The following is a 24,979-nucleotide window of genomic DNA, read 5'->3' as shown; positions in this document are numbered from 1 at the left end:
TAACAATTCTTTAATTCTATTAAACTCAGATAAAAAGAGCCAGTAGTTCAGAACTTCATTTTCGCCAAAGCTATTACTTTTCATTTTTTCCAATGATCAAGGAGAAGAAGGGGAGAAGACGTGCACTGTCCAGTGCACATTTGCTGCTTCCCACCACAAGGTGATGAATCTGCAGCGTGCAGAGCCGGATGGGAGCCCTGCTCCAGCTGCCCCCAGGCGTGTAATTAACACAGGAGACGGTTGTTGGAACTAAATTATTTTGCCATTTTTATTTTTAGGTTTGCTGGCATGGGTAATCTCATTAAGGTGCTAACCAGGGACATAGACCACAATGCAGCACATTTTTTCTTGGATTTTGAAAGTAAGTCTCTCAGCCCTTCACAGCTGGTGTGTTTAAAATGGTAACAATAGGGTTGCTTATACCTGCTGGAATGAAGGCTAGGGGACTCAGTTGCAAACCTGCAAATTGAAAAAGGGTTGCATGTGGTTTGTTTTTGTGTTTTTGTTTTGTTTTTTTTCCAGTAGTAGCCAAGCCACCATCATGCTGCTGTGTAAATTTTCTTTTCGTGTGCTTAGTCATTCTGGGTCTCTGTGGTCAGTGATGTCTGTCCATCTGCCTGCAAATCAAGTGATCATAAAACGAAAAATTCTGTCAGTATGCCATGGTAATCTGTGCTGAGCAGTTGTTCTCTGTAATCCTATCTTACGTATGAGTAAGTACTAAATCACTCCTGATTCTGGTTTGTTCATTCATGGTGCAGTTAATGTGTATTTTGACATCCAAAAGTCCAAAGTGGAGTCGTCTGAGCTGCTCAAATGTTCTAGGCACCTCGTGTCAGAGATCTGGGGCATACCTGCGATAGCATTTTCTGCACACTGAAATGATGTATCCTGATTCAGCTTTCTATAATGGCTTTCTGACAAAATTATAAGGGCTGCCAAAATGAAAGCTCTTCCCTTCTGTTGTCCCATCAGGTAAAAATCTGTAGCATGGCTACCGTGTCAGTGCTTGCCAATACGGTACTTAGCCCTCAATCCGTGGCACTCCTGCTCAGGAAACTGGTGCTAGGGTGTACCGGGACAGAATTAGTCACCAGACCTTCAGCTGGAGTCGTGCCCCTTTCTCCAAGGGGAGACAGAAGATGGTGGTGACGCACATCACTCGTGACAGGAAAGCTGCATTGCATCTCTGGGACCACCAGCTGTACGTCCCTGAGGTGGGGTCTCCTCCACCTGGAGCCTGAAGGACGGGTTCATGCCTGATGGATGCCTTTGGTCTTCTTCCCCCACCGCTTCATTCAACTATATTTGGGCTGTTCCTTCTTATAAAGGAATATTTTTTTTCTTTCTCTCATTCTTGTCTTGGCAGGTACCTTAACATGGGGAACCTTCTTAAAGTTTTGACATGCACAGACCTTGAGCAGGGGCCAAATTTTTTCCTTGATTTTGAAAGTGAGAAGATGATTTTATATACCTATTACTCTTTGCCTGCAGTAGACTGCGTTTGTCATGTACTAAATGTATGTTTTCACTTTGCCATCTTTCTAACAGCTTTGCATGCCTGAGCTATGAGTAATTGTTCAGTGAGCTTTTGATGTAAGTGATGATCTGCTCTAAAATATCTTGAGTTTGTAAAATGTAAAATCTTTGTTTCGGGGAAGGCTTTCAAATTGCATTTTTACTTCTGGAATCTGACGTGGTTCCCATTTTAAAAACAAAAATGCTGTTTGTTTTTAATCAAAACTTTTAAAATACATTTTAAAAGAATTGGAATTATTTGAAGAGCTACTGAAATTGCAAGGAGATACATGCATCTTAAAGGAAAGATGAAATATTAAACCTAATTCTGTTTTGTGCACTTCCAGCGTGCCTGCAGATGCAGAACAAGGCTGCATATGCTGACTGGCTCACAACAGCTATTCATAGCTCTCCACATCACCACGTTAAAGGTGTGTATGTGAACCTTCTGTGATTGGGCGTTGGGATTCGACAGTTAACCTCATCCCTACTTAATGGGGGCACTCAACGTGTAGAGATGAAATTGCTTTCGAAAAGAAGAGACGTGTTGCTTTTTTGATCAATGCCAAGCCTTCTGGAAGGTTCACATACTGTTGATATTTCTGCTTTTAGTTTTTGTTGCATGCCATGCCGTAGCCTAAGAATGGCAGGTAAGTGTTGTTGGCTGCTGCTCTGCACGTTGAATCACTTTGCTTTGGGATATGCTATTGCTTTACTCCAGCTGCGCATCAGCAAGCATAAAATAAGAAAACTAATCTTCAAGTGCATTTTGACCATGTAATAAAATACAATGGCATACCATAACAAAAAAAAGTGTTGTGATATGGATAATATGAGACTCGTTACCTTTTTTCCTTTAAATTATTTTTCAGCTGTGTTCAGTGAAACAGTGGCAATTGGTTACGTTAGTTCTAACGGAAAAGGGAATGCTTGGAGAAACATGTTTTTGCTTTCATGCTGTTTGAACTTGTAACGTTTCTAAACCCTTGTCCTGTACTGTTGATTTTATCATTTGTCTTTTCTGAACATTTTGTTTACGGGAAGATGGTAGCCATACCGATTGTCCATAAAAGGAAGATAATCCAGGGTTGTGTTCAAGAACTGGCAAACAAAAGCGTTGGTTAAAAACAGTTCAAGTCTTACATATTCTCAGAGTAGGTACAACTTAGTGAAGTAGGGAGAAATGATGCAGGGGAATTTTGGGAGCTCCAGCATCATCTGCAAATACTAACCGTTTAATAGGACTAAATTAGTTCAAATTAGCTGGATGCAAGGGGCATAATTCTAAAAATCAATTGCAATGATAATTGCTGCTAATTTATTTTAAAAGTTCATTTTCAAGCCATCAAGATTTTTTTTTTAAGTGCATGTTTTGAGCATGAACAAGATTTGGCATGAGAGTAAGCAGGTTGCTGACATGAAATGTTTACATTCGCAGTCAAATTAAATGACTTGTATTATGGCTGAGTTGTTAGACTGTTCTTTATTCATTTTGGACTCTGCACTGTGTGTGTTTCTGCTGCTATACTGTGTATCTGCGCTTCTTTCTCCTCTGTTTCAGATAGCTTGCCTTGACAGAAACTTGGCTCTGACACAGTCAAGATCTTTCTTCAAGACTTGGCACTTAATCTCGTGATACTTAAGTTTATGTTTTTATGGGGATGAGCAAGTAAGCTCTGTATTAAAACTAAATTTGCCAATGCTATGTTACACCTGGCCCAATAATACACAGGTTTAGGTATTTTGTTTTTCAATCCAGGTATGAACAGGCTAGTTAAGTGTTTCTTGACACAGTACCAAAGAGACAAAAATCAAACGTCCATAAAGCTTTGTAGGGATATGGATGCTGAATTTGGAAATGCTTTAGGCTGGTTTCTAAGACTTTCAGATATTTACCTGGGTCCTAGATTCCGGTGATTTCTGTGACTTAAAATACATGCAAAAAATATTTCATTAAATGATACAATGGGCTTTACCCTGCCTTAACACAGGTTAAGCTCATATTTTCTTTGATCATTCACCTCAGTTATTTGAAACGAATAATTGTCTCAAATATTCTCCTAATGTGTCTGCAGTGCCGCTTGGACGTTAGCAGAGCAAAGTGCACAGCTTTGTGAAGATAGTATTACAAATGTAAAACAGCGACCTGCAACACTGGAAACTTAGAGCTCAACTTTTATGTTGGTGTCACCGCTGTCACAGTGCAAATCCTTTCCAAATTTCCTGATTTGAATAGTAGCTAAAACGCAGAGTACTTTTGCTCGCAGATAGCGATCTCAAGCCAGCAGTGAAAGTGTTCTGCATTACCTCCAAAGAACTTGGCTAGGCTTCAGAGAAGCCACAAAGATAACATTCTCTGGAGTAATGATGATAGAGATGCATAAATCATTTCATCTTCAGCAGTCTGGGATTTTTCTCCCCCCTGCTGGTGGCTTTTGTCCCAGCCAGTTTTAGATAACTTGTTCTTCCCTGGGAAAAATACCAGCTGAAATAGCGTTTGCTGTGCAGTATAAATTTTTAACCCCAAATTCCTGTCCCTTCTCTAGTCTTTAGGATAGCTAGATATTTTTTTTAAATAGTCACTAAACGTGTGTGTTTCCAGCATGCAACGTCATACTTTCATAGCTTTTCGTTCACATAACGGCATCTGTATGTTGTTTCAAGTCTACTCTTTTGTCTTTGTTATCACGTGAGCTTTCTGAACCCTCAATGTATATTGCATTTAGTGCAGGAATGTTCTGATTAGATCTAAAAATCATTTAAAGAACTCCCATTTTGCTTGGAGGACCTCAGTCTTTACTTATTTTTTTATTATTGGATTAAAAACTGAAAGCTGTCATGAATGAGCAGGGGCTGGCTCCATTGGCAGCACTGTCAGACCCGTCTTCTTGTTCTTTTCGTGGACGGCGTTGCAAGGGAAAAGCAAAGCCGTGTCCTAAAGTTGTAACAGGACCTTAGTCATGTTAAGAGGAAAGAGGGAATCCCTGAAATTGCCTTCCTCATCCTCCTGTTTGGATACCTGTCATTGCTGGCTGCTCTTCCTCAGTTGCCAAAACGAATTCCAGAAGTACAGTTTGCTTTCCTGCTCCGTGCCCTACGCGGTGAGGGAAACAAGTTCAAGTCCAAATGAAAGTCCTATAGCTGAAGTTCTCACATACATACTGATATCTGGGAATGCTACCTCCGTTTATGTGAGCTTCCAGCTGTGCTTGGAAAGAGAAACCTTTCCCTCTTCGCCTTTCCCTCTTCCCATCTTTGGCTTCTCAGAATGCAGCACGCCAGGGAGCAAAGAAGTCAATTGCTCTGAGCCAGCCTGCACAGCAGCTTGAAGTTTTTCTACATTGTCTCACTTAAATGCATCTTAATCCATCCTAAATTCTTTTACATTCACTTCACAATCCCTTTAGGTTTACTTTTTAAAATTTGAGCTATTTTCTAAATAAAAACATAACACTTCATTGCATGTCTAGGCAAGAAGGAATTGCAGATGGGATAGGAGCTGGGACAAAACAAGCTATTGTGTTTGTCTGTTGAAGGTGCACCAAAATAAAATACATACCAAAAGAAATAATCCAGTGCCTACTGGACTTTAAAATGGGTATATTTAGAAGTTTGTTACAATAAACAACAACAAAAAACCCCACACCCCAACAAGTTAACCTAAAACAATGGCTTATGCTTTCCAGGAACATTTTAGGGAACTAAAATACAGCAATTTGCTGGTTCAGACAGACTTGCAAAGGTGAAGGGCTTGACATATGTAGCCAGCCCTTCAGTAAAGACCACATGAAAATCATCTTCCAGATACAAATTGTTTCTGAACGTGGAAGGTCACAGTACCACATCTGTTCTGCTTGTCTGGGGGTTTTGCAATGAGGAGGAGTTCTCGTGGGCCCTTCTGCTGTGCGGACCCCCCGACCCCAGTGTTGGAAAACAAACGGTCCTTAGAAGAGAGGGTGAAGAAAAAGTACTATGAAAAATTAAATAGGCAGGAGGGGTGCTCAGCGTGAGACAATCCAAGTGGCAAGTCTTGATTGCATTATTTAACAGCACAATCTGGAACGCTACAGAGCTTCACGTTTGAGTCTGTTTTTCACTATAGCATTTCATGTCTGTGCATGAACTGCTGCCAGTCGACTGATGCTTACCTGTCTGCTCTTTTCCCTCATTTTTTTTTGTCTTCATTTCTTACAGCAGTCTTCAGCAGCTTTCAAAATTATAAGTGACCTTTGTGATGATCTGAAAAGCATTGGCCACTTTTACTCGATGCCTAATCGTTGTGGTGCTCTTAGACATTTTATTTCTTTAAAGGAGTGACCTGTTCTATTTCATCCATGATAATTCTTGGTGGTTATCAAAATAGCACAGTAAAATTGTTGCAGAGTCTATATAAGCATACTCACTAATAATGCCTCTCTTTCTCTCTGCAATGAACCATAAAAATAAGTATTATGCACAAATTACAGCAAAATCCAGACAAGCAATGCATGTGAAACTTTTGTTTTCTCCCAACGCAAACTCAGCTTTATAACGTCTTTTTCTAGTGTGTAACACTGCAATATTGTGATTTTTTTCATTTAAATGTCCTTAACTTCCATCACCATTAGTGGGAGTTGTGCATGTGGATCATGGAAAAAACACTTCCATTAAAAAAAAGTTATTTTCCAGTCTCTTTAAACAGCACAAGATTAAGAGGATATATTGTCCATAGATAGCTTTTGTTTATCCCTGTTTAAAAAAAAAAAAAGGGATTTATTGTTAATACCCTGACTTCCAACATTGGAAATCCTGGATTAAAGTACCCTAATATTTATTTATTTAATATCATATTTTTCCTATTTAAACAGATGAGAATTTCTTTTGTGAAGAGTGGCACTAACAGTAATTAACTTTTTTTATATCAGTCTAAGAGGAACTAACCTTATAACTTCCATCAGAAATTTAAAAGAAAAAATGATCTTGTGTCAGGTAAGCCAGGTCTGAGAGATTTGTACCAAGAGATTTTGTAAAAATGTTAAAGCCTTGGTTTTCTCAAAACATACTTCCTATTGGATGACATTTCTTTAAACACGTGTAACTTTCTGAAATGATCAAATATGCTTTTGGAAAATTTTTAGTTAATTACAGGGGGAAAAAAAAGGGAGACAACGTGTATCCTTAAATGAAAAGGACTGAAGAAAAAAAAGGAGAACAAGTTTACATTACAACTTTTTTTTTCTCAAGTCTGATTTTGCAATTAGTGCAATAGAGAATGCTTTATGAATGAAATATATTAAAAATTAAAAGATACAGCTCCTTTCCAACCAGTAACTGAGGAGACAGGGGAGAAGGAAAATAACCTGATGCAGTGTTTCCAGATAACAGTAGAAACTGAATGCCTCCTGCTAAGGTTAGTATATGTGCAGTGCATATCTCTTGAGTACTTAACTAAGTCCCTTCCACTGAGTTTGTAGTGCAGGTGAGAATTTGCCCAAGGTGAGGATTGGTTATCTTGGTATGACAGTCACGAAGGCAACTTGCCAGGATTTCTTTTCCTAACCTAATTGTAAATTAGTCAGATTAGATTCAAGGTGGGTTTTGGGGATGCTAAATTAGGGTAAAAGACTACTACAGTAAATGCAGTTACCCTATTGTAGTTCCTCATACATTGTAATAGCTCTTCAGAGAACAAAAATTCTTTGAGTTGATACGTGAAGAATTTGTCCCGTAGGTGATGGTTTACCTTTTGAATTCCATAATGTTGTTAAATATATATATATATAATATGTTCTACTGTTTAGATGCCCAACCTACAGAATCTGAAAAGGAAATTTATAATCAGGTGAATGTAGTGTTAAAGGATGCAGAAGGAATACTGGAAGACTTGCAGTCATATAGAGGAGCTGGCCATGAAATACGAGAGGTGAGCCAGAGCGTTACGATTGTGCACAGCCTGTGATTGTTTGTTGATCCTAACAGTACCACCGGATTTAACTTTGCTTGCAGGAGCTGTCTTGGCAGAGCATGTTGTCTCTTAAAATTGCTGTCTTGAATTCCCTCTCTGGAATGTTCCTTTTTAACAGCAGAGCGGATGTCACTTGTTTCAGTAATATTAATGCACACGTGTAATAGTGAAAGATTTTCTTCAAATGTTTTGTGACATTGTTGCTGGTTTTTTTTTTTTTTTTTTTTTTTTTTTACCACATAAGCTCTTCTCAAGTTAGCAGCTGATTTGGAAAGATTATGGTATGACTACAAGACAATATTGAATAATGTCGACATCTTTTTGTGTGCTAATTGGAGAAGTCTGTGTGGGAATCCTAGCACACGAGACATTTTCAGTGCCTTTTAATTGGTTTTTATTTACTACAGTAGGTGTTCGGAAGTTCCTGTACAGGATATCGCTGCTTTTCCTTTACCTTTAGGAAGGATCGTAACTAATGCTCCTAAAATGAGGAGGTACTTGCTATTTCATACTCAAAGAAATCCTAGCAGACAAAAGCCTGCTAATTCCACATAAATTTGATAATCATAGCCATTCAGCTTTCATAAGTAACGTGAGGTTTTTATTCCCTCTCTGTTGAAGTCATAAGTTAGGTTTAGGAAGGGTAATTGTGTCACACACAACCCTCAGAAGGGGAGTTGGTTTATTTGTTCTTCAAGAAAGGAGCATGTTCAAGGAGAGGCTGTAGGATCTGGCAGGAATGTATGTCCCAGCACCAAAGCCTGCAGCTCCCATGTGGAAAGAAGAGAGACACATCTACCTGAGAGGAGGTAAACAAGGCACGGAGGAAGCTTTTAGGGACCAGAGAGAAGTGTGTTGAAACGTGTAGCCCAGAGTTGACTGAAAAGTTGACTTTCGGAATCACAGACTAGACTGTAAAGATTGAACAGGAGAGTTATGAGCACTTCTATTCGTTTTCTTAGTAATTTTCAAACTGCTAGTTTCTGTCTTAAAAATGTGGGGAGGTTGAATTTACAGTAAGCTTCCAAGACAAAAGCCTTAAAGATAAGGTCTATGCATTTATGCTTTAAAGCTCTGGCATACACCATGTCTTCACGTTGCTGATTGTACCTAAATGTTCCTACTATAATACTTAGCTTCAATTTCACAGTGAATATGTTGTGGTTTTTCTTTTTCACAATTTCAAAAACTGGTGATAGATAATATCATTACGAAGAGGCTTTGTTCACTAAACTGTTTAATTTGCAGATGCCCCAATGAAGTTGTTGATTTTAATTAACTAGATATGTTTAAGTTTTCATACTCTGAGTAGCTTTATTTTTAACAATTTCTTTATGCTTTTTTGATTAGTTTTTTTTTCCCCCCACTATCCTGGATACTTATTTTCAACAAAAATATTTAGAGCTTTTTGGAACAGTCTTGGGTTAGCGTATGCTTGTCTCTTTACCAAAAACTTCTTGGTAGAATTCTAAATAAGTAGTTCTTCAGACAATCGCCTTGCAGAGATTTTTCAATCAAGTCTCAGATATCTTTAATTTAAGCATTTTTTTTTTCTAATTTAAGGCAATACAGCATCCCAATGATGAGAAGCTGCAAGAGAAGGCATGGGGCGCAGTTGTTCCACTAGTAGGCAAACTAAAAAAATTCTATGAATTTTCTCAAAGACTAGGTAAGCTGAACTTGCTTTTTGTCTTCATTTAGTACACTTGACATATAGAGACATGGAACATATCTAGGTCAACCACTTGTTACTAGATAAAAGCTCTTATTGTATAGATTCCTTCCGTGCACTGGATTGGATTTTATATCTGTGTACCACCTTTTGCATGTGAAAGCAAACTTATTTTGGTGGATGCCTGAGAGGAGAGAATGGGAGTATACTTGCCATCTTATTTCCTTGTCCCTTTATTAACTCTGAGGAGCACTAACCAGCTGGTAGACTAAGACATGGAGTATGAGTTTATCTTAAAAACAAACTAAATGTAGCTTCTGCTGGTAGGTATGTACCTTGAATTTCATGTTATCTTCTTGAAGAGTCTGCAGTCTGCTAACGCAGACTACTGAAATGTATTTTGCACGTTGCAGACAAAGCTCGGACAAAACTTTAAAAAGAAAGTTTTCATTGATTAAATCATAGTCTTTATAGCTGTTTATAAGTAAATATAACAGTGGCACATAGAAACAATTCATCATCCCTGCTTATTATTAATTGCCATGTGTCTTGGCAGATGGGTGTTTTAAATCTAGTGTGCAGAATTCCAGTGAATACAGATACAAGTTGCAGGTGCAGATGTATATTGTAAAACATTCTTCTCTGATTTAAGAGGCGGGATTGCGAGGTCTGTTGGGAGCCCTGACAAGCACTCCATATTCACCAACACAACACCTGGAGCGAGAGCAGGCTCTTGCTAAGCAGTTTGCAGAAATTCTTCACTTCACACTCCGGTTTGATGAGCTTAAGGTAAGAACTTGGCATAGTTTTGTAAGTGCAAAGGTTCAGAAGAAGAAAATAGTCTGCTTACTGAAGCAGTTTGGGTTGTGTGCTGTTTTAGAATAGATCATGTATTAGATGCTCAAACACCTACTATGCATGGCTAGTTCACACAACTTACGGTTAGATTACAGTGGAATGCAGAAGAAATATATTAGCTTTAGGCACTTGTTATGTTTTGGTACATACTAATCACGTTTCTTCAGCTGAATTTGTCATATCTTTTGGGATAATGCTGCTGCTGCTTCTTCTGTATGCACATCCATTGTCTGGCTATTTTATTGCTAATGTGCAAAGATCCAAGCTGAGATGATACTAATGTACTGGTCTAATTGAAGTCACATTTCTAAAACTTTTTTCAACCTACTAATCTCAAACTCCTATTAGAAGACCAACTGCTTTTCTTGTTCTCATTACGTCTTGTTGTGAGAATTCTTAGAATTTAGCAATAAAGGTGTTTCTATGCATCTCCACTCACAACATCACAGGACTTTACTTCAGAAGGCTGAATGTCTTCTTGATCTCAGTATTAAGTTTTATGAAAACTTATCTTTATATTTTTCTTGAGGTATTTGTCACAACTTTTTTTCTTCCATATCTATGTAGATGACAAATCCTGCTATACAGAACGACTTCAGCTACTATAGAAGAACTCTGAGCCGTATGAGGATTAACAATGTCCCAGTAGGTAACCCTTAGATGAGATGAGATTTAACCTTATATTATCAACTTTTTTTTTTCCATATAAAGAACAACTAAATTCTTCTTTCCTTCTGTTTTATAGGCAGAAGGAGAAAATGAAGTAAATAATGAGTTGGCAAACAGAATGTCTTTATTTTACGCTGAAGCAACACCAATGTTGAAAACCTTAAGCGATGCTACAACAAAATTTGTGTCAGAGGTAAGAATATAAATTTATGAGTTGGACAGTGTACTTCAAAACCGTGCAGGGCCAGACATTGTTTTAGAAACACTAAACTTCTACCAGGCTTAATTTGTCATCCAGAAATGAAACTTGCTTTTTGGGTCCTCAGGAAATATGAACTGTCTTTCTCAGATACTGTAGGAATTAAGTCCTTGAGGATGTTTTTTTGTTTTTGTTTTTTTAAATAACATTAACAACACTCCTAGTGAAAACTTTTCTCTAGGAAGAAGGTGAGGGAGGTAGGTACGTTGCCTGTGTTTTGGTGGTGTCTTGGATCAGAAACTGTAAAATTTAGAGGGAAACAGCTTGATTTTTTTTTTTTGTGTGTGTGCTTGAAATAGGGAAGGGAATTGCAATATAGCTTCCTTTTCTCCTTCCCAAAACACTTTTGTGGTTGACTATATAAAGTCAAGTATGCTTCTGTTACTGGGGAAGGGGAGAGGAGTCTGAACTGAAAGGGTATTCCAAGATTGTAATCCATCCTCATTTCTCCTTATCTAAATATCAGTGATAGAATCCTGTCACTACAAGTATTGTGATTGGCTTCTGATAATTATATGATGAATTTCTTCCTAAATGGGAAGAATACACACCATTTGTAATTTTTTAAAAAAGATATAATTTACTATTACTGTGCAACTAATAGTATTCAGAATGCTAATACGAAAAGGTATTAGTATTTTAATAACTTTTGTTTATTCTTCTTTACACCTGAAATGCCTTGAAAAAATGCGTCTCATTTTACATTTCTTTGACTGAAATGTTCATCTGAAACAATCTTAAGTCTTACTGTTCCAGCAGATGCACATATTTTGCTACAGAAATTTCTGTCCTTACAGAACTTTTTAGATTTTCGTTTAAACTCCCCAGAAGTCAATAGTGTGTGATAGAGTTCTACAAGCATGCAAAACCTATGTGGTAGGCTTCAGTAGTGTGGACTATGGTCTATAGGTTGCTAATTTCTAAATTCATGTTGAAAAATAAACAAAAATGCAACACTACCTAATTTACCATAGCTGTAATTCATGTTTTTAATTCCTCTGCTTCTGTATCAGCAGATCACTGATTTGATTTAGGTTTTGTAGTATAATATTTCACAGTAATTGAATTGGAAACTGTTTATCTTTCTCTGCAGAATAAAAATTTACCAATAGAGAATACTACGGATTGTTTAAGCACCATGGCCAGTGTGTGCAGGGTCATGCTGGAAACCCCGTGAGTACAATCAGTGCTTGTATTGTGTATGAATTACGTCTATTTTTTTAAGACATGACATGTGATGCATAAGAAAAAAAAATAATTTGGATAATTAAGAATTGTTTTCTTTTTACCAACTTAGTTTCATGTCAAGGGTAACAACTAACTTGTTTCATTTTGCTGGCCATGCAAATCACGTGGTCTACTTTTCAGAACATTAATATTTAAAAACAGATCGGCTTTGAAAGCTAGACAACCTCTTGTTATTTTTTGTAAAAGGCTTTCTCATATATAATTCAGGAAAATACACTATTTGAGCATGATTGCCTAGGGCCTTGTGGAAGAGAGGTTGTGGGCAATGCTTTGGATGGTATCTTCTTGCAAGTTGGCTTGGCTAGCGACTAACAAAATTAGTGTCCCTTTCTGGGGAATTTATGAGACAGTTTTAAGCATGAAGGCAGTCTATTGTCTACTATAAATTTGAGAGGCTCTGGGAGTATGAACAAAAAGTCAGACTAAGCTTTGTGTTTCTTCTGGGATCTAAATTTCCCATTGGTAAAACTGCTCAGACAAGAAGTACGATGTCTGTCTTAAGTTTTTCAGACCAAATACCATAGTACGTTTTGTTATGAAGCCTATTTTGAGCTCCGAACACTTACATTATTACCCTCTCTAAGAATGATCTGTCCCATTCAAGGAATTTTTTAACCATTGTTCATTAGGCTTCCATTCCCCCCACCCTCCCCTTCTCAGTCAGAATTTTGTATTGCTTGTATATTAAGGGGTGGAGGGGAAAAGGATAGGATGCACTCAAAACAAAGTGAGTGTGTTCTCTTTTAATCTTTTTTTTCTGGAAAAAAAAAAGTGTGGAATATTGTAGCAGCAAGGCACTATTTTAAGTTTGAGAATCTTTAACTTCCAGTTAACGCTTTTCAACCAGTGGTCTGACTTTTGTAGTCAGATTGTCGAAAGGAAAAAGGAGGACTCACAACTCTATTTTTCTCTGAGAATTTATGGCAGGATTTCTCTTTAATCTTTTTTAGGTCACTACTAGTAGCTATCTTTTGTCTTGTTTGATAGATAATGCTGTTTTTCAATTGCAGTGAATATAGAAGCAGGTTTACAAATGAGGAAACAGTATCATTCTGTCTGAGGGTAATGGTGGGTGTCATCATACTCTATGACCACGTGCATCCGGTGGGCGCTTTTGCCAAAACTTCAAAAATTGATGTAAGTTTATTGTTACTGAATAATCTTTTGAGTATTTAAGCTGCTGTAGGCTCCCTTTCTTCTCTCCATGTTCTAGTAGCAGATCACAGAATCACAGAATGGTTTGGGTTGGAAGGGACCGTAAAGATCATCCAATTCCAACCCCCCTGCCATGGACAGGGACAAATGGGCAGATGTACCTTTCGGATTGATAGTAAAAGCATAGTGTTAACTGTCAGCAAAACATATACGTAAGTAGTGAGAAATATAAAACAGGCCTTCAGATACATGATGGTTATTGTCGAGTCATGAAAAATCCAATGGAGTTCAGGTAGTGTCTTGAAACACTCTGAACAGTCGTGTTGAAAGGTACAAATCAGAATGGCTGAAAATAACAGTAGTATCTGGTTTGCTCCTCACTGTCTTGTAAAATGCTAACTTAGTTGTCCCCTAGCCTTCAGGTCAAACTTCCTGCTTTTGTTTTATAGTAAGAGTCTGTGGAATGCGTGCTGTTAACATGTGCTGCTTAGTGGTTGTTTCAAACAAACTATTTTATGATTGCGTTAGCTACAGATTTTGTCATTATTTCACTGGCTGAGTGGAGTTCTCAATGGATCCTATTGTAAGCAAAGATTGTTTACGGTTCCTTAATATTGATACAGCAGAGCTCAATGTCAAAGTTGTGTTGTCTAAAGATAAGCAGATTTGAAATTAGCTGAGCCATCCTGTTGTAGGAAAACGTAATACTGAAAGCTTAATTCTTTTCCAATATCAAGAAAGTGTCTCTACACTGCTGCAATTTTTAAATAAGTGTTGTTTTTCTTTTTTTTTAACTGACGGTGTAAAATACTTTTGTAAATTTATAAGGTCTTCATATGGAAAAAAATGTTTAATTTTTTTAACTTCTAGATGAAAGGATGCATCAAAGTTCTTAAAGACCAGCCTCCTAACAGTGTAGAAGGTCTTCTAAATGCTCTCAGGTACTCTTTTCTTTTATTTGAAATATTTTTCTGTGGATTTTCAGAAGTTGTTTAGGGTCTTTCCTTCAGCTATGAGGTGTTCATTCAGTGTTACATGTAAAAAATGAATGTGGTTATTGCAGACTTCTTTTCCAATGTGTCTGGAGGCATGGACATTTGAAGAAACAGGGTTTTAAAAGCTAGGTTGCATATTTGTATTTGTTTATTCTAAGATAGCTTTCTGCATACTTCTACTGCATCCAGTGTAAGAACGACTATAGAGGTAGACGTGACAGAGTGGATTTTGTCATCAGTGTTACTACCTTCAAGTATAAAATACAATACATACTAGAAACTAACTGATCACATCTACCGGCTGAACTACCAAACATGCAGATGAGCAGCTGCAGCATGTGCACTGTGACTTCTACCAGCTTACTAAAGAAATGGCTGGATTGGTTTGTATCAGCTATATCCTCAGCCGTGTGTGATTTGACAGTGTCTTAATGATTTTATGTAGTATTGGTAGAGTATGAGTAATTTAATGAAGTTTTTGTTTTGCAGATAGTTTCAGACATATAAGGTAGATATTTCTAGGTACATAGTAAGAACTTGTTCCTCTGTCACAACGTATTTATAGGGAGGTACTTCACAGAATCACAGAATTGCCAATGTTGGTAGGGACCTCTGAAGATCATCTAGTCCAACGCCCCTGCTGAGCAGGATCACCTAGAGCACATTGAGCAGGATGGCATCCAGGCAGGTTTTGAATATCTCCACAGAAAGAGACTCCACAACCTCCCTGGGCAACCCGTTCCAGTGCTCTGTCACCCTCACAGTAAAGAAGCAAGAGAGTCAGTGCCTTTGCTGTAGAATATACAAATCACCACATAAATTGGAGAGATGAAGAATGAGTAATTCTGTATAGAACTCTCAAAACTGCAAATTGGGTCATAACGCTGTATCTCTAGTCAGTAACCTGTTCTTCATGCTAGTGTCCAGCATCAGAGGTTTGGCAAAAAATGCTGAACCATGATGGGCAGATGAAGGCTTCATTCTTGTCCTTACTTGAAAAAAATACTGTATTTCATTGCTAACAGTTAACCAAAACCGGGTATGGTTATTCATGCATTCACTTCATTTGAAATGACGTGAATTTTTAATTTGTCTTTCTCTTAGTTTTGTAGTGGGTAGTTCTGCTTTTTCTTATCAGTAGTGAAACTCCTTTAATTTCGTTTTCCCTTTTCTTTGTGTTAAGATGTGGTAAGAAGTGAAATGATGTGGTGGCATAGATGGTTTCACTTTGAAATTTGTTTCAGATTATTAGCTAAAGAAAAAATCTGGGCTTGGTTTGAGACTTGTTTCCGTACTTGTGTTGTTACTTATCTCTGAATCTCTTGTGATCAGTATAAACAGAGGTTTCTAGAGAGAAAGTGCTATATTAAAACTTATTGTCAGATTGGTGAAGTACACAAAGTGTAGTCCAGGTCTTCACTCCATTGTGTATTTTGTGTTTAGTAGTGTGAATTCTGTCACGCTGACATTTCACCACACTAACACATTTCATACATAAATATTTTAATGATATTGTTTTTCATGTCTTTGACTCATTTGGGTAAGATTATTTTTTTTAAATCACATTTGGAGTTATCAGGAAGAGATGCAGAGGTGAGTTGTGATGTGCATGCAAGGTGGAAGCAGGCTCAAGATGTCACAAGAAATTAAGTCAATCTGAGTCTTTGATTCTGGAAGAGTGTTGGAAGTTTTCTTTTTTTCTCAAGAGATAAATAATATGTCATAAAAGTAAATGGAAAGTGATAAGGATTTTGGAGGGAGATCAGCTGTTCAGAATTAATTTCATAGACGTATTTTAATTGTGTTCAGCTTGTTGTGGGTAGACTTCTTGTGGGAGTCTACTATAGACCACCTGGCTAGGATGATGACACTGATGAACTATTCTTTAAGAAACTGAGAGAGACTTCTAGATCAGCTGCCCTTGTCCTTATGGGGGACTTCAACCTCCTAGATGTCAACTAGGAATATCACATAGCTGAGACAAACAGGCCCAAGAGATTCCTGAAGCACCTTGATGATAACTTCTTGATACGGGTACTAAGAGAGCTGACTAGGAAAGGTGCTCTCCTAGACCTGTTGCTTGTAAACAGGGAGGGTCTTGTGGGTGAAGTGGCCAGAGGTGGCCATGGCCATAGTGACCATGAAGTAGTTGAGTGTAAAATCTTCAGTGATAGGAGGAAAACTGCCACTAAAACTTCAACCCTGGATGGAGGAGAGCAGAATTCAGGCTAGTTAGTGAGGTCCCCTGGGAAACTGCTTTTAAAGACATAGGGGTCTGTGATGCTGATTGGTTTTTAAGTACCACCTCCTAGGAGTGCAGGCACAGGCAATTCCAAAATGTCGGAAGTCAAGCAGGAGGGGCAGAAGGCCTGCCTGGCTCAGCAGGGATCTTCTTCTGGAGCTTAGGCAGAAAGCGTATGGTCCCTGGAAGCAAGGTCAAGTGACATGGGAGGACTACATCGATGCTGCTTGCCTTGTAGGAAGAGAATTTGTGCAGCCAAGACTCAGAGTTGCAGCTGACCAGAAGTGTGGGGGACAATAAAAAAGGCTTTTTTAAGTATGTTAACAGGAAAATGAGGACCAGAGCAAACACTGGTCTGATACCTGATGAGGACAGTCACCTAATAAACAGGGATGTGGACAAAGCAGAGATGTTCAATGCATTTTTCACCTCTCTTCAACACAAAGTGATGGGCTCTGGGACCCCAGCTGCCCTGAACTGGAAGATCGTGACTGAAGGAACTGTAAACTCTCAGTCAACCCCACACTTGTGTGGGATTTGCTGCTCCACCTGGATGCATACAAGTGCATGGGGCCTGATGGAATTCATCCCAGGGTACTTAGAGAGCTGGCTGCTGTCATCAGAGGATCTCTCAATTATTTTTCAATGGTCTTGGGAATCCGGAGAGGTCCCAGTTGACTGGACGCTGGCAAATGTGGTCCTAATTTTCAAGAAGGACAAGAAGGATCCCAGCAATTACAGGCCTGTCAGTCTCATTTCAGTGCCTGGTAAAATTATGGAGAAAATTAGTCTGGGAGTTATCAAAAAAAACACCTAAAGGATGGCGCAGTCATTGGTCAGAGCCAACATGAGTTCACAAGGGGAAGGTCATGTCTGACAAACTTGTTTTCATTTTATGACAAGATCGCTCAGCTAGTTAACCAGAGGAAGCCAGTTGACATAATCTTTCTGGATTTCAGTTTGGCTTTCAATACCGTCTCCCACAGTATCCTTCTGGACAAAAAGACGAGAATACAGTTAGATAAAAGCATAATAAGATGGGTAAACAATTGGCTGACGGGTTGGGCCCAAAGGGTTCTTGTAAATGGGGTTACATTGGGATGACAACCTGTCACTAATGGGGTTCCCCATGGCTCCATTTTGGGACCAGTCCTCTTCGATGTTTTCATAAGCCATTTGGATGTAGGACTTGAAAGCTTTTTGAGCAAGTTCATGGATGATACCAAATTGGGTGGAGCTGTCTACTCCATCGAGGGTGGTGAGGCCTTGCAGCGATCTAGATAAGTTTGGAGTGCTGGGCAATCACCAACAGTATGAAGTTCACCAAGAGCAAGTGCTGGATTCTGCACCTGGGAAGGGGCAACCCTGGCTATTTGTACAGGCTGGGAGATGAGATGCTGGAGAGCAGCCCCGCAAAAAGGAATCTGGGGGTTTTGGTCGACAGCAAAGCTGAACATCAGCCAGCAGTGTGCCCTGGCAGCCAGGAGGGCCAACCCTACTGTGGAGTGCCTCTGGCCCGGCACTGCCAGCCGGGCGAAGGGAGTGATTGTCCTGCTCTGCTTTGTGCTGTGTGGCCTCACCTTGAGCACTGTGTGCAGTTTGTGACACCATAGAATAAGAAAGAGAGTGCCCAAAGGAGGGCAACAAAGATGGTGAGGGGTCTAGAAGGGAAGAAGTATGAGGATCAGCTGAGGTCCCTTGGTTTGTTCAGCGCAGAGCAGAGCAGGCCGAGGGGAGGCCTCATGGCGGCCTGCAGCTCCCTCACGAGGGGAGCAGAGGGGCAGGCGCTGAGCTCTGCTCCCTGGGGACAGCGACAGGACCAGAGGGAACGGCATGGAGCTGGGACAGGGGAGGGTCAGGCTGGGGGCTAGGGGAAGGTTCTGCCCCCAGAGGTGGTCGGGCACTGGGACAGGCTCTCCAGGGCAGTGGTCACAGCACTGAGCCTGCTGGAGTTCAAGAAGTGTTTGGGCAATGCTCTCAGACACATGGTCTGATTTTTGAGTGGCCCTGTGTGGAGCCAGGGGTTGGACTTGTGGTCCCTTCCAAATCAGGATATTCCGTGACCTCTTCTTCACATGGACAAGATACCAAGTGCAATAGAAAGCCTTAGGCCTCTGTAGAAAGTATAAATTCCCAAAAAGTGCAGAAATCTGTATTGATAATAATTCTCTCAGTCATTGTATGTTCTTCTACTGAACAAATAAAAAATCACTGCAGTTGTGGATCACAACGAAGTGCTAATTTAACATGTTAAATATTTGAATTACAGAATAGCACTTTAACTTTTAAGTTGGTCTAAAAAGAAGATCAGGAAAATAGATCACAACACTGAGGATACACAGTAGTTTAAAATAAGAACTAATCAAGTTTTTTGTAGTGATGAAAACTGTTCTAATGTCTTAGAGAGTTTTGAGGGGAAAGGGGAGTAAAAACACATGCATATTGTACCCTTTGGGTTTAGGAGCACAGTCACTTAGCTAAACAGGAAAGTAGGCTAAAAAGTGGTTAAATCCATTATCATTAAGGAATCCTTAAATGGTTTAGTCATTGAAAGTTTGGAAGAAAAATCTCTGCAGTCATGTCTTATTTGAAGATGTTGCTGTGGACAGAGAGCTCAGAGTTGGTGCTAGTGTTCATAATCAGCTACCACAACTGCTCATGTGAGTTCACTGCAAACTGGCCAACAGCTACCTGAGGCTTATTCTTTAATTCCTCTTGGTGCAAGGCTGTTGAGCTATAGTTTTGATAACAGATTTTTCTGAATGTGCTATTTGGGTGGTTGGGTTAACCGTGGAGTGGGTAATCAGTGGTCAAGGGGCTTGCTGTGACTTAACAAACACAATTTCTTCAAATACGGCTCAAGCTATCTGTACCAAAACAAACCAGCATCTCTGCTCTTCTAAACTTGGCTTTTATTTCTGTGTTTAGGTACACAACAAAGCATTTGAATGATGAGACTACCTCCAAGCAAATTAAATCCATGTTGCAATAACAAATACCTGGAATTCGCACCTGCTGTAGACAGACAGTATTCTGCAATGACTGAGATGCACAGATTTTTTTTTAGTGATTGCAACTACTATCTCGTTCATTCTTGCTTTTTTTTCTTCTCTCTTCCTGTTTACCCTTTTTTATCACTTTCTTGTTCTTAAGTAAGCTCAGACTTCTTTTCTGTGCCAAATCAATGAAATTATGAATTCTGGAAAGTATTTCTACTTTTCAGAACAGCCATCCTAAGTGGCAGCTAATTATGCGTTGCATTTGGATTTCTCTGTACGGGGGAAAGATTTGTGACTTGAACTAAATATTTTTAAACTTGTGGTTTTTTCTTTTTTTGAAAAACTAATATTTAATATTGCTTCTTCTGCATGGCAAGACTGCCTACTTCTGCTATTTAAAAATCCCTTGATGACTTCATTTTCTATTGCAGCTTATTTTCATGTGCAACCATGAGGAAACTAAAAGCAAATTTGTTTAAATTAACTGTGTTTGTACAAAATGGTACCCAACACAAAAGTTTTTTTAAATGAGTAAAAACTGTTTTGTTTAAAAGTTACGTTTGCATTTTGACTCATTTTTGTAAGGATGTATGTTGTATGTTTAACCTTTAATAACTAACGTTAAACTGTGGTGTGTGCGTAGCAAAATTACGTATGCATGTTCATGTCAAATGATTGGCTGTGGATAAGATAATAAAATCAGCTTTCATTTTTCTAAGTGTGGTTTGATTTACCAGTATTTTGAGTGAGATGTCTTCGTGCTCTTTGGATTTTTACAAAAAATAAATTTATAAATTTTATATAGTGAAAACTCTGCTGTTTCATTACCAGTTACCACTAGAGTCTAGGACACTGATTTAAACCTAGAATGGGGCAGGGTTCCTGCTCTCTGCACTGAGTTGATTCCTTGTCCCCAGAAATACTGCAGAGGGTTTGAGGAGGCCTGGGGGAGGAACACTGTCCGTTCTGTACAGGTCCCGGCGGATGTTGCTGAAGAACCTGCATCATGACTGCTGCCTGTGGTAGCTTGCGCAGCCATCAGAAATGACTTTCCAGATCAGGCTGCTGGTTTGGCTCTTTCCATACCAATGGTGGGGAGATAACTTCCCTCTCCGTGTATACTGGTGTAAACTTTTGTAGAGCTAAATATTTCGAACCGTGTGTAAAATCTGAGTTCTCTTAGCACAGTAAATAATGTTGCCTGGTCTTTGGCTAGAGTTATACTGGAACAAACATTAAGCTTTGGTGAAGAAAATCAAGTGTTTGGGAAGGGGAAGAATTTGAAGGGGAAAACAAGAACTGAGAATTGCTGTAAAGAGCACCTGGAAGATGGCATATTTTGCATCAGTGGGCAGACATTTAATGCACCTCATATATGTCTGTGCTGTGATTATACCTGAAATGAGCTGCCAGCATCCTGGAAAGGAAAGGAGGAAAAGAGACTTTAAAACTGTAGGCAAGCAAGAACACACTCAGCTTCATTTGCTGAACAGCTGATGTAACTTTCCATGGCTCCTGATGGAATATACCAGTGGGACCGTGCTGGGTTTGTTGTGGGCACGCTTCTGCATTAGAAAAGATTCTCCTTTTATTAACTTTTATTTTTTTTCTGTCAAATATGCTTAGCAGAGGCCCCTGTTAAAGAGAAGGCAAGCCATGTGCTGTGCTATGTAGAGGAATAAAATTTTCTTACTTAGACCTGGTACTTCTCCCTAGTTTTGTTGGCAGTGTCACACTTGAATCTAGTTGAGAAAGGACAAACTTTTTTTTATTAAAAAGAAGAAAAAAAAACACAACCAACTTTCCCAGGATTGTATGGATATTAAAATCTGTATGTAACCAACAGTTCTGCGTGTATCTGAAATGGTAACTGTCATCCTGAGTTCATTGCCTTTAGGGAAAAAAAGTAAGTTTCACCTCAGCCTTGCTATGGAAAATAGCTATTAAATAATCATAGAATGGTAGTCATACTTGTCCTGTCATGTGTTAAGGCTTTTTAAAGGAACTGTGTTTTCCAGAGAATAGGTTTTAAGCATTGCTTAGGTATAGGGCGGTTTTTGTTTTCAATCTCCTTGAAGAACACTTGAAATACTAAATCCAGAGTGAGTCCTGTTATCGAAGGACTACCAACATAGACTTTTTTTCTTTGTCTGCTTCAGTGGATGGATTAAACAATCCAGAATTTCTTACATCGGCTGTCGCGGTCAGATCTTTTCTGCTGCCTGCCGCTATCGCAGCTACCACCCATGGTGGTTGTGGACAGAGAATAATTGGCGCTTTCTTTTTTTCCTCCAGCATTTGCGTTCCGCAGTTTCTCTGCGTATGCAGCTGGGCAAGGAGATTAGAGCTGTGTGCCTTTCCTTTGGCTGGCCTGCAACTCTGAGAGCTCTTCTCTTAGGGAGCTTTCCAAGGGAAAAGCATAGACCTTGGTGCATGGGGCATCAGCTGTTGGCGTTTCTGAGCTGGAGCCAGTGGGTGTTTGCTACTTGAGCTTTGCTGTCTGTTCCTTGCAAAACCACTCCCTAATCTTCTCCCTTTGTTTTAGTTTCGTTGTCTATGGAAGTGGACAGAAGAGCAGCTGCCAGGCTTGGTATTGATTCTTGGTCGCTGAACGGCTTCTGCTTTATGTAGGTTTGGAGGACGAAGGGGAATTACCCACTTCCTCCTTCGGATGGCACCAGCCTGAGCAGTCGCACGGAGTCCAAGAGGGCTGGGCACTCGGTGGTTTAAATCAACGCTCTGCCCCATCAGCCATCCTGCCTCTGCGAGCTGCTGTAGCCACCCTGTAGCTGCTCTGGGGAAACAACTGGTATTTTTTTGTTTGTTTGTTTGTTTGTTCGTTTTAACAGCCTCCTTCTGTGATGTTGGTTGTTTCCTAAAATTTCCCATACAGAATACCCAAATGATAGAAATGGCTATCCTGAAACTGTATCCTTTCCTGTCTATCTTCTGCTTCTAAACCACATCAGATTTCGCTTTGCCAGAAATGCAGCCGATCCCCTGGGCTGCTCAGCACATGAACATGCAAGGCTGCAGTGATTCCTGAGGCCACCCTGGGCTCAGTCCCAGTGGTGCAGCGCAGGTCATCCTTTTATAAACAGGGCTGGAGGAGATCCAGAGGGAGAGCTGCTGAACCTTGCCGGTGGGCTTGGTGTGTTCATCGTGATCCAACTCTCATCCGTGCAATAGGTGTAAGCAATTACCGAGGAGTCATTTATGAAGGAGCACTGAGTTTGTAATTAAATATGTCATTTCAAAAACATCTATGTTTTAATGGCTCAAAGCTTTTTTCACTCTTTTTCCTGATGTGCTGCTCCAGCATAAGGTCTACTTATTGGTCAATGGCAGCAGCTCTCCAGCTGGGGTTAGCAAGGTAAGGAGTAAGGCAATCACAGAATGGCTTGGGTTGGAAGGGATCTCAAATATCACCTACTTTCAACCCCCTGCCATGGGCAGGGACACCTCCCACCAGACCAGGTTGCCCAAAGCCCCATCCAGCCTGGCTTGAACACCTCCAGGGATGAGGCATCCACAGCTTCTCTGGGCAGCCTGTGCCAGGGCCTCACCACCCTCTCAGTGAAGAATTTCTTCTTTATATCCAATCTGTCGTACCCTCTTTTAGTTTAAAGCCATTCCCCCTTGTCCTATCACTGCACTCCCTGACAAAGAGTCCCTCCCCAGCTTTCCTGTGGAGGTTCCCTGGGTGTGGAAGGGTCTGGAGCTCCTGGGGCCACCCTCACCTGCAGCCTCTCCAGCACTGCCCTGCTGATTCATGGTTACACCTATAGCTCCACATGAAACTTTTATTTTCCTTTTGGTAACCAGCTGAAAAAAACAAAACATTCATTAATACATGTTGTAAAGCTTTGGTGCTGTCTGTTCTCTCTCACATGCGGCTATGATTGGGAGCGGCTGAGGAAGGTGCAGTTGTCTTCTCCCCTGAAGCAGGCTGCTAGAAACTACTGTGGTCTGCTCCTGGCTGCAGGCTCCTGCCCTGGGGACGTACGTGCTTTGCTCACGCCTGAACAGAGGGCCTTGTGGTTGGTGCCTGATGATCGAGGCGGGGAGTTACAAGAAGTTGGTGAGCAGTGGTGATGGAGTGGGACATCAGGGAGCTGTTCCTGGCTCCTGCTATGGGCTTCCTCATTAGCTGGTGGCACATCTTTGAGACCAAGGTCTCCACAGGTGACCTGCACAGGTCCCGCTGCATGCTCTCCCCTTCCTCACCATCTGGTGCAAATCACCAATCTGCAGAGGCATGGAGAGCTCCTGCTGCAGGTGCCACTTGCAGTATGACCTTTAAGGCTTGGGGTTTTCCTGTAGGTAGCCACATACTCCATGAACTGTCTGGGGCAGAGAGAAGAGGTGAGCTCTGTAGTCACGGGAGTCTGAGACAGCCCCACATCACAGCTGGCCTGATCCATGGTCCATCTTTCCCTTGGACGCAGGCAAGGAAGAGGCAGAGCTGCTTATCTCATCCCGGCTCCCCGTCCTCCCTCATTGCATCGGTTCACACGAGCCCGTTGTGTCAAACCTTGGCCAAATGACTGGCCGATGTCCAGGCCTGGGAAAGGAGGCCGGGTGCTCATCCAGCTCATCCCATGCCACTGAGATCGAGCCCATCGTGTGAGGGGGCACGTGAGACAAGTGTCCTGTTGCAGCACGGAGGGATATGTTGCAGGGCAAAGGGGATGTCTCCATCACCAGCTACATGACCCCTGGTCAGTGTTGGTGTAACTAAAAGCAGTGTGAGAGTGCATCTGTTGAAAGACTTGAGCTTAAGTAATGTGCAAGTCTTAACAGTGCTATTTCCTAGCTTTTAAGCACTTACCTTTATCTTTAGCATCCTTACTGTTGTTTTTAAGGTGATGAACTGAATTTAGCACAGTGCATCTTCCAAATGGCTCATAGCGAGTGAGAGGGGAATGCCACTGGGAGAGCCAGGCTGGAGGAGCTGTCTGGGCTCATCAGCTGGCTGGCTGTGGTCAGGCTAGGAGAACGATGATTTAATGCTGAGGGAAGGAAAGTTGGCTGATGTCATGAGGAGTTTCCTAACACAGCTCTTACGCTAACATAGGCGTCTTGCAAGAGACGGGGAAGAAGATGGCTCCTGGGAGACTTCGAAGTGAGACTGAATAGAGGCTGAGGGGTGCCTGTTAGGAGATAGTGTTGCGCTGCCATGGGCAGTGCTGACTTGCTTGGTCCTTTCCATCTTAAACTGAAGTTTGCACTGGAAACTGTAGCTTTGAAGCATTCCTGTGTGGGCAGCTTGAGGTGCCGCAATTCAGAAGCTAGGAGGCACTGGACCAAACCCTGGCCTGCAGAGCATCCATAACAACTATAAATGCAACTTTGGCAGGAGTTGCAGCAAACACTTTCTTTTATATTGCACGAACCAAAAAATGCCCTGGAAAAGCTGT

At 40.5% G+C, this 24,979-nt stretch overlaps 1 protein-coding gene across 7 annotated transcripts in view; it reads left to right on the top strand.

The window, feature by feature from the left end:
* CYRIB (CYFIP related Rac1 interactor B) overlaps positions 1-20,359 on the top strand; it is a 95,378-nt gene extending 75,019 nt beyond the window's left edge. For 3 of the 7 annotated variants that reach the window (XM_048048483.2, XM_048048498.2, XM_066990748.1), the window contains exons 4-13: positions 1,370-1,452; positions 7,299-7,420; positions 9,026-9,131; positions 9,787-9,923; positions 10,560-10,637; positions 10,738-10,854; positions 12,014-12,093; positions 13,179-13,305; positions 14,194-14,264; positions 19,489-20,359. In XM_048048483.2, the coding sequence (XP_047904440.1) occupies positions 1,380-1,452; positions 7,299-7,420; positions 9,026-9,131; positions 9,787-9,923; positions 10,560-10,637; positions 10,738-10,854; positions 12,014-12,093; positions 13,179-13,305; positions 14,194-14,264; positions 19,489-19,552 (975 nt within the window). In that variant the 5' untranslated portion in view covers positions 1,370-1,379 and the 3' untranslated portion in view covers positions 19,553-20,359. Of the gene's footprint in view, positions 1-278; positions 362-1,369; positions 1,453-7,298; positions 7,421-9,025; positions 9,132-9,786; positions 9,924-10,559; positions 10,638-10,737; positions 10,855-12,013; positions 12,094-13,178; positions 13,306-14,193; positions 14,265-19,488 lie in introns of all 7 variants that reach the window. The other 4 variants (XM_048048507.2, XM_066990749.1, XM_066990750.1 and 1 more) reach the window with 3 other exon arrangements.
* The last annotated feature ends 4,620 nt before the right edge of the window (positions 20,360-24,979 follow it).

Source organism: Anser cygnoides, chromosome 2 (assembly GCF_040182565.1).
Source record: "Anser cygnoides isolate HZ-2024a breed goose chromosome 2, Taihu_goose_T2T_genome, whole genome shotgun sequence".
NCBI lineage: Eukaryota > Metazoa > Chordata > Aves > Anseriformes > Anatidae > Anser > Anser cygnoides.
The sequence above is the reverse complement of the archived record's forward strand: the minus strand, read 5'-3'. Positions and strand labels throughout refer to the sequence as shown.